This window comes from Bidens hawaiensis, unplaced genomic scaffold (assembly GCF_021521415.1).
Source record: "Bidens hawaiensis isolate Kalapana, Puna unplaced genomic scaffold, B.hawaiensis_p1.1 tig00012897_1, whole genome shotgun sequence".
Classification (NCBI taxonomy): Eukaryota; Viridiplantae; Streptophyta; class Magnoliopsida; order Asterales; family Asteraceae; genus Bidens; species Bidens hawaiensis.
In genome coordinates this window covers 380,858-390,145 of record NW_027492076.1, presented here as the reverse complement: position 1 = coordinate 390,145, position 9,288 = coordinate 380,858, and the positions used below count along the sequence as shown (strand labels likewise).

The following is a 9,288-nucleotide window of genomic DNA, read 5'->3' as shown; positions in this document are numbered from 1 at the left end:
CTTTTTGGTAGCTTATTTTAAACTAAACTTAACTAGAAGTTTTATAATTCTGAAAGGTGATTTTTGAATATCTATAATATATATAAACGAAACCCCTAAAATCCTATGTGTCGCGATGTGGTCGCTTCCCCCTTTTATGGAAGCCACCAGATTTCTTGATTTTTAAATGGAGGCCTCTCATTGATTTAACCTAAATTCATTGGTATGGGTCTTACCAAAACCAGATAGCTCTTAAACGGGCTATAACATCTCATTAAATTAAAAATTAATCTTACCAATTATTTGATATGAAAATCTTATAAAATAGGGATATACTAAAATTTAATATCCAATTTAAAAAAATATATATTATTTATAATTAATAAATAATTTTATAGTAAAAAACATAAGCGGGTCATGGGTCACCAAATCCATAGCTTTAAACGGGTTATAACATATCATTTATTTATGAAACTCTTTCATTATCAAACCCTAAATATATTATTAACTTTCTTACAATAAAGAAAATTAAAATCCAAAAAATAAATATTAAAAAACGAAAAATATAAAACATCTATTCTATCAAGCCATCAGATTGCTTTATTTGTAAATGAAGGCTTCTCACGTATATGACCCAAATTCACGGGTAAATGTCACCAAACCAGATAGCTCTTAAACGGGTTGTAATATCTCATTATATTGAAAATTAATCTCATCAAATATTTGATATGAAAATCTTATAAAATAGAGATATACTAAAAAATAATATCTTATTTTATTAAAAAAAGATATTATTTATAATTAAAAAACAATTTTATAATAAAGAAAATAAACGGGTAATGGGTATCACTGAACCCAGATAGCTTTTAAACCGGATTATAATATATCATTTATTTGTGAAACCATTTTATCATCAAACCTCAAGTATATTAATATTAACTTTCTTACAATAAATAAAATTAAAATCCAAATATATATATATATATATATTAAAACAAATAATGTAAAACAACCCCTATATTACAGAAGATAAAATCTAGTATATATATATATACCCACACAAATAAAAATCAAAAAAGAAACAAATAAGTTGTATTGGTCAAACTGCCGATTTGATTTACAAGCCAGCGGCTTCAAGAATCAAACCAGACTAAATTCTTAAAATCATCAAACCAAACCATGAACCGAATCATCTATTAAAACAACAAACTCTATAATACTTATGAATACTCTTTTATCAAGAAAACCTTTTAAACTGTAAGAAGACATCTAGACTCTAGAGCCTACTGCGAAGTTATAGTTAGTGGAATCATCTATTGGCACTTAATGAAGCATGCCAAATCAACAGCATAACAAAACCAGCCAATTTTTCATAATACGCAGATCATAATAACATCATAAACAAGTTGAAAATAGTTCATGAGACCACAAGACTGTTAGTATCCACTAGAACGATACCATAAACACAACATGCATAAAGTATTTCAAGCAGCAGACAAAACGAGTGGACAAACTATTCGCCTCCGACCTGTCTCTTCCAAGAATCCTCAACAATTAGCTCATCAACTCCCCAATCTTCATAGCTGCAATAGCATCCTCTCATTGCAACAATCATATAAAGAACACCAAAAATCATAGGAATACACGAAATTAATATTTTACCTTCCATCGGGTAGGTATCGGCGAATAGTGAAAGGTATCTTCCGTTGTCTAAGCTCCTTCATAGCGATCTTTAGAAAAAAAAAACTTTCATTTTTTCAATTGCTCATTCGAGTATGATGATGACATATTAGAAACAAATTAAAAAAATAATATCTTGATAATGTGGGATTGGTATATTGTTGTCATCCCTCATGTCGTTCCTACTACATTTCCAGTTACCTATTTGATACTAGGAACCCACATATTGAATGGAAACCAACCATCATTGCAGAAGGTTGATGCCATTCAACATGCGGGTGCCTAGTATAAAATAGGTGACTGACAACAGCATGAACTACATAAAGGACAACAACGCCATATGTACTGTAAGGGGAATGCCTTGAGAAGCCATTGTTATTGATTGTGAATTGAAATTGAAAGTGACTATATTTGATAATTTCATATGCCTAATATATATGAAAAGAGGGGGCTTTACCAATGTCAGATCATCAAAATACTTTTTTTAAAATTTATTTCTAATACGTTAATAAGTGGTATTTGAGCGTTAACGAATATTATTTTTTAATTTATTTCTAGTATTATTTTTCAATAGCATCGAAAATCGTTTTAACAAACAGCTTGATTAATTTTGTAATAAAATAGTCTTTACAGTCCGTGTTGTAAAAATCACGATTAGTCACCAATTAAACCAATTCGGTTTCACCTAATCTGACCAACAATTCGGTCAGACTTTGGTCAAGATCCTTGAAGTATTTGTAAAACTATACTTATTAAGCGCTAGTCGGTACCCCACCGTCCGAGGAGCGCCTAATGAGTTCTACAACACTGTTTGTAATCAATTTTAGCATTTACTCATAAAAACTCAAAATAAACCGATACAATGTGCTTCTGTAACTGCACACATTAATATTACTCAGTTTCGATCCATTCCCTAACCCGCCCATTTAAGAACAGCAATCAACTAATAATGTTGTAATGTTCGAATAAAAAGTACACGAAACACACATTCTTAATCCTTATACGGAACGAGAACCAAAACCAATTAACTTACACCGGATCATCAGAAGTATACAAACTGATATAAAACAAACTTTGACCAAACAAAAAGTCAAAATCAGGCACAAGAATCATTACCTCAAGAGGATCAGTTTCACCTTCCAACTCAACCATCACAGGAGCATTCATACTAAAACCCAAAATCAACAAAAAAAAAAAGCAAATATCAATTTCAGCAACACAAACAAACTATGCAGTCAATCTCGGTTATCGGTCTTCATGTGAAATATCAGTCAGAATATCGGTACCGATAACATTGGCGATACTGACCGGTATTTCATCGATATTGACCAATATTTCACCGATATTCCCGATATCAGTGTTTTAAGTCTTGGTTTTCAACTTTTAGTGTTTAATGTTGGTGTTTCAAGTCTTAATCAGTTCCTACTTGCTACAATTGTTAGTGTTGCAAAAGGTTAATTTGTTAATAGCAGGAGAATATACTGAATTGTTAGTGTTAAAGTGCTATATATATAAATTCCGCATGTTATTAAAATTATCGATATGATATCTTAAATATCTGTCCTCGACCGATATCCGATATTTTTCCGCATTAACTGCTTAGCAAACAAACAAATAATATCAATAATAATAATACCTAATTTGGAGAGCACGAGTACCCAATATCCTAGCCCTCTCATACTTAGTCATATACTTAATCGTCTTCCTGGGTTTCTCAACACCTTCACCTTCTTCTCTATTATCTTCGTTATCCCCCAACAGTGGATCCGGAATGTCTTCGTCCTTATTATCACCATCAATCTCTTCCTCAGCACCTTCCTAAACACAACAATTATTATTACTATTACTCAAAATTAACCAACTTTACGCAAACCCATTATCGGAATCCAGATGGGTATTGCTTACATCGAGTTCTGGTTCCGCTGGCTCGTCCTCGTACCTGTAAATTGATAAAAATTAAGAACTTATTGAAATTGAAGGAAATAGAAGACGAGATTGATGATTTATTATTATTATTACCCTCCGACGTCCATGTCATAGTCATCGTCGGCCATTTTTTTTTACAGAGAAAAGGTTCGGTGTGCTTCGATCGGAGGAATAAGAAGATGGGTTTTGAGGAAATTAGGGTATGAAGTTGTTATAAACACAATTGGGGTAGAATTAAACCGGGTTTTTTTATGCCGCTAGCTATGGAACCGGAATTTTCATATATCATTTTTAGAGAACTCTTGTTTTGGTCTATGTGGTTTGTTGACTTTAACTATTTTGGTCAAATCGATAAAACCTTCTAACAATTTGAGTCATTAAAGTTTCATATTGTAGCGGTTTCGATCATCAAATTAATTAACGGAGTCTTCCTTTTCCGTTAAACCCGTTAGGTGGGTAATTTTGTTAATTCATAATTCTTTTAAACTCTCTTTTTTATCCATGTTCCATTCAACTTGGTAAAAACCATAATAATTGTTAACTAATAATATAATGTTATTTATTAAGTTAGTAAACAAATAATAATCATTGTTACAAATTTTGTTAACAATTATTATAATACTAGATTTTATCCCCCGTATTACGGGGGTTGTTTTATATTATTCGTTTTTAATATTTATATATGTATATTTGGATTTTAATTTTATTTATTGTAAGAAAGTTAATAATTAATATATTTGAGGTTTGATGATGAAATGGTTTCACAAATAAATGATATGTTATAATCCGGTTTAAAAGCTATTTGGGTTTGGTGATACCTATTACCCGTTTATTTTCTTTATTATAAAATTGTTCCTTAATTATAAATAATATCTTTTTTTAAAATAAAAAAGGATATTAATTTTTAGTATATTCCCATTTTATAAGATTTTCATATCAAATATTTGATGAGATTATTTTTTAATATAATGAGATGTTATAACTCGTTTAAGAGCTATCTGGGTTTGGTGAGACCTTTACCCGTTAATTCGGGTCAAATGCGTGAGAAGCTTCATTTACAAATAAAGTAATCTGATGGCTTGAGAGAATGGTTGTTTTACATTTTTCGTTTTTTAATATTTATTTTTTGGATTTTAATTTTCTTTATTGTAAGAAAGTTAATAATATACTTAGGGTTTGATGATGAAAGGGTTTCATAAATAAATGATATGTTATAACCCGTTTAAAAGTTATCTGGATTTGGTGACTCATGACCCGCTTATGTGTTTTACTATAAAATTGTTTGTTAATTATAAATAATATCTTTTTCTTTTTAAATTGGATATTAAATTTTAGTATATTAATATTTTGTTGGATTTTCATATCAAATAATTGGTAAGATTAATTTTTAATTTAATGAGATGTTATAACCCGTTTAAGAGCTATCTGGTTTTGGTAAGACCCATACCCATGAATTTGGGTTAAATCAATGAGATATCTCCATTTAAAAATGAAGAAATCTGGTGGCTTCCATAAAAGGAGAGAGCGACCACATCGCGACACATAGGATTTTTGGGTTTTCGTTTATATATATTATAGATTAACAGAATATATAACAATTAGTCTTATTCGTTTATTATTTGTTAACATAATAAATAATATTATAATATTAATTAACAATTCTTATGGTTTTTATCAAGTAGAAAGGGAAAGGGGATTTAAAAGAATTATAAATTGACAAAGCCTCCCCTCACTTGGATGAGGTTTAACGCATGAAGTATGACTCCGTTAATCAATTGGACTAAAATTCTTGCAATATGAAACTATAATGATCAAAGTTGTTGAACGATTAATTTTGTTTGAAACTAATAACTTGACCAGCAAGGAGCTAGACTAGATACAATTTTCACACCCATTACATGTGCCCAATCCACCCCTGCTAGTTTTCTCATATCTTTTACCGAAAGGAAATTGTTTCATTCGATCTTCTTCTTGAGCTGATTAATCGAGACCATTTTGTTGAAATGGCCATAATTTTGGTCTTCCATACACCACCATATCGTGAGGATCACCACTTGGATTGCTTTTATCTTAGGCTCTTGTACTCCACTAGTGAGATGAATCTTGAGGGGGTCACGGAACTTGAACGCATGCACTAAGTGTATTCTATGCCAACTAGTTACAATTTTCATATTACCAATGTCTGATATAATGGGAAAATGTTGTATGCTTCTTATTTTTATTTAGGGTAGGATAATATGTTTAATATCACCGTGATATAAAGAAAATGTACATGTAGGGATGTCTATGAGCCGAGCTAGGGCAAGCTTGGCTCGGCTCAAACCCTCAATTTTGAAATTGAGTTGAACGTACGAGCTTGGGCTTGCCTCAGTTGTAAACCGAGCTGACTCGATTTAGTTTGTATCGATTCAAAAAATAGTTTTATGTTAAGCAAATAGATTTACAAAATAGAATTACATTATTCAAAAACACGAGTTGTAACTTCAAATTGTAATATGCTAATGCAATCAACAAGAGATAAAAGTCTTTAAATCCATCCGAATCAACACAATAAGTAAACTCATTGAACAAAATATCATAAACTGTTTGTTTAAATGTAAATACATGTATATAGTAAAATAAAGATGAAAATAAATCGAGCTAAAGCCACGAGCATTTTGGAACTTACTGTGTGTTGCTTTCGTTACTAATATAGAATTTTAAAACCAGCGTACATAATTTTTAAGTGTAATGTGTTGATGCGATTTAATTTTATAACAAGATATCTTAAAAAGTTTGTGGTCAATATATAATCAAGGCACACTTAGGATTGTTTGGTTGGTACAAATTCATGGGATTTCAATAGAATTGTAGATTAAATTGTTTTTTTCTTATGATATTTGGTTGGTTGAAAAAAGAAATTGTAATTTCAATTGATTTTCAACCATATCTTTCAATCAACGGAATTGACGATATTTCCATATATATCCACGAAAAAGTTAAAAAGAGAGTTTATAACATTTACCTAAATAACCCTAGTCTCTCCACCATCACCTGCATTTTTCCCCGGCCACCACCACCAACATTTTTCTAGCTAAACCATGGGAGGCGACCGGTAGTCAATAGACGACGGCGATGTATGGGCCGGTTGAAGCTCACCTCTCCTAAGGGTGGACGAACCATGGTTTTTCATATCTAGGTTAATAGCAAACGTATTGGTGGTGGCCGTGACGGTGACCGACTGTTTCATAGAGGAGAAAGGGCGGATGACTTTTTAAGGGTGGGATTGCTTGAATATATTTGTTGATTTTAAGGGCAATTTTATCTTTTCAGGTACTTTCATTTTAATTTGAATTCAATTTATAAAGAAATTCACTAAATTCCAGGTCCTCGTAAATTTTAATTTCAAAGCATTTTACGAACCAAACACAACCTTAGAGAACCGAAATTGTCATTTAGAGTTTAGACAAACTTCTTCAAGTATCTCTTACATAACACTTAATCTTTAAAAAGATTATATATATATATACACACACACGTGTGTGTACTAGTCATTCAAAATAATAAATAAAAATTAAAAAATGTATTTCAAAACTATAAATTTTCTAATACTAATTAACTTTACATAGACATACAAGGATAGTAATTATAAGAAAACATAATTAAGTCATATTTTTAAATTATGGTAATAATATAACAAGAAATTGCAACTAATATATTATTTTACAAATTACAAATCTCCTTTACCTCACACTTTCGATGTTCATTTTTCCTTCAATCTTTGTTGGATTGTACTCTTGATTTAGGTGTTGGTAACATGAGAATATTTTATTCAGTTGACTTTGTTTCTCTTGGTTCAATTGAATGCCTCTCTCTCTCTCTCTCTCTCCACCGATATGGCTTCTCTATGTGTTTCTTGTTGCTATTGGCCTCTAGTGGCTCGCGTTGCCTCACTCTCGATGCCAATTTCAATCACCAGCAAAACACAATCTGGTGGCTAGGTGACGGCCGACTGTCAATAATACCCCTTTAGCGACTTAAGGTTTTGATTTGACCCCTTTCAAATGTTGGGGTGTTGGATGTAGTCAGTAGTCCTGGACCTTTGTCTGCTTTGATTTTGAGTGAATATGCTTGCTCTTGTTTTGGAAGCGTGATGGTTATACACTTGAGTTCTTTGCATGTATTTCTTTCGTTTTATAGAGGAAAACAAAAGGAAAGCGGGATGTTGCTCACAATTGCGGAGCCAGGAATTGTTTTCTACGGGTTCGGTGCTTTTTGGTCCTTTATTTATTTAGGGTTATATTCAATATTTCGGGTGCCCCGAACGAGTACTAAAAGATGTGCCCTTAAATAATTTCTTTTTTTCATAGTCGACAAAAAGTGTGAAACAATTCATAAACACAAAATTACTGTAGCAATAAAGAAAACAAAGTTAAACAATCGATAAAACAAAGTTAACGAATAGTTAATGGTGTTCTATTGTCGAATGTTAACCGAACCGATTGCTCTAACAATAACAATAACAAAAATTAAAATCATTGTATGGAACTTATCACGATTATTGATTAAATAATAAAAACGATAAAGCTACATCATAAAATATTAAAATAAATATATCATGAAACAATTTATAGAAAATAAGAAATACTATAAAATTGCTTTTAACTATTGAATTAAATGATTTAAGTGCAATGCATCCACTTCTTAATTAAGTTTGCTGCTATTTATTTCTGTTTTCAACTCTATTTTTAAAATACCAATAATTAAAAAAAAAAGGTTTAAGCTTGGTTTTGACATTTTACAAATGGCCTTTATTTATACTTTAGGGTCTTCTTCTAAACCTTCTTCTTTATCTTTATTATTTAGAACCAGAGTCCGTCGACGCGAAAACTAAAAACATCACTATATCTTCAATGTTCTCTTCCTTTCATTTTAAAATGATAATGGGTTCGATTTTTGAAAAAGAATGGGTTCGTTCGTTAATACGGTACTATGCGTCATATATAAACCAAAAATAGACCGGGTTCGGCGACCCCCCCCCCCCCGCGGGTAAATCTAGCTTCGCTACTGGTTGCCCAAGCGTTGCTGGCGGCTCATACCTTTAGCGACGACACGCCACTGGTTGCCCAAGCGTTGCTTGCAGCTCAGACCTTTAGCGACGACAGGCCTATAACATGTAGTGCCTTGCCTTTATTGTAGCCTTAGATGTGCACATGAGGTGTTCCATGAAATGCATGTATGCCATTTAGAAAGGCTTTGGTGGTTTTCTAAGCCAGTCTATTGTGAACATTTCTGACCTTAGGTACAGTGCAAAAGAGGTATATGATGGAATGCTTTAACGATTATCCTACGCCTTTTGGATTTACGTAAGATGATGATGATGACGAACTCTTGCCGTGGTGACTATGGTGCTTGGAAATAAGCAACCAAAATTGTAGCCATGAATATGATACGAGCTTAAAGTTGGATTGTTGACATTTGTAACCACTTTCTATGAAACACTAGATTATTGTCCTGTGTAATACACGGGTGAAAAATATAGAAAAAGTCAAATATACATATATGAATTACATAATGAACATTATAAATTTATAAACTATAAGGTATTACATAATGAATATTAATGAATGGGTAATTGCGTGACTTGAAATTAAAATTACAGCTCTAATATTGTTGTTTTTATTAAAATAAAACAATAGATAAAGAAAAACCAAGTAAAATTAC

General features: G+C 31.6%; 2 protein-coding genes across 2 annotated transcripts in view; both read right to left on the bottom strand.

The window, feature by feature from the left end:
- The window catches only part of LOC143542550 (putative methyltransferase PMT24), a 266,804-nt gene that overhangs the window by 64,583 nt on the left and 192,933 nt on the right, over nt 1-9,288 (bottom strand). The gene's annotated exons all lie outside the window — the stretch shown is intronic.
- On the bottom strand, nt 1,330-3,716 carry LOC143542530 (DNA-directed RNA polymerases II and V subunit 6B-like). Its single transcript, XM_077035097.1, has 6 exons — nt 3,679-3,716; nt 3,565-3,598; nt 3,296-3,477; nt 2,776-2,827; nt 1,642-1,709; nt 1,330-1,562 (listed from the first exon to the last, which is right to left on the bottom strand). Exons 1-6 carry the CDS (start codon nt 3,711-3,713, stop codon nt 1,493-1,495), a joined length of 441 nt encoding a protein of 146 aa, XP_076891212.1. The 5' UTR covers nt 3,714-3,716; the 3' UTR covers nt 1,330-1,492.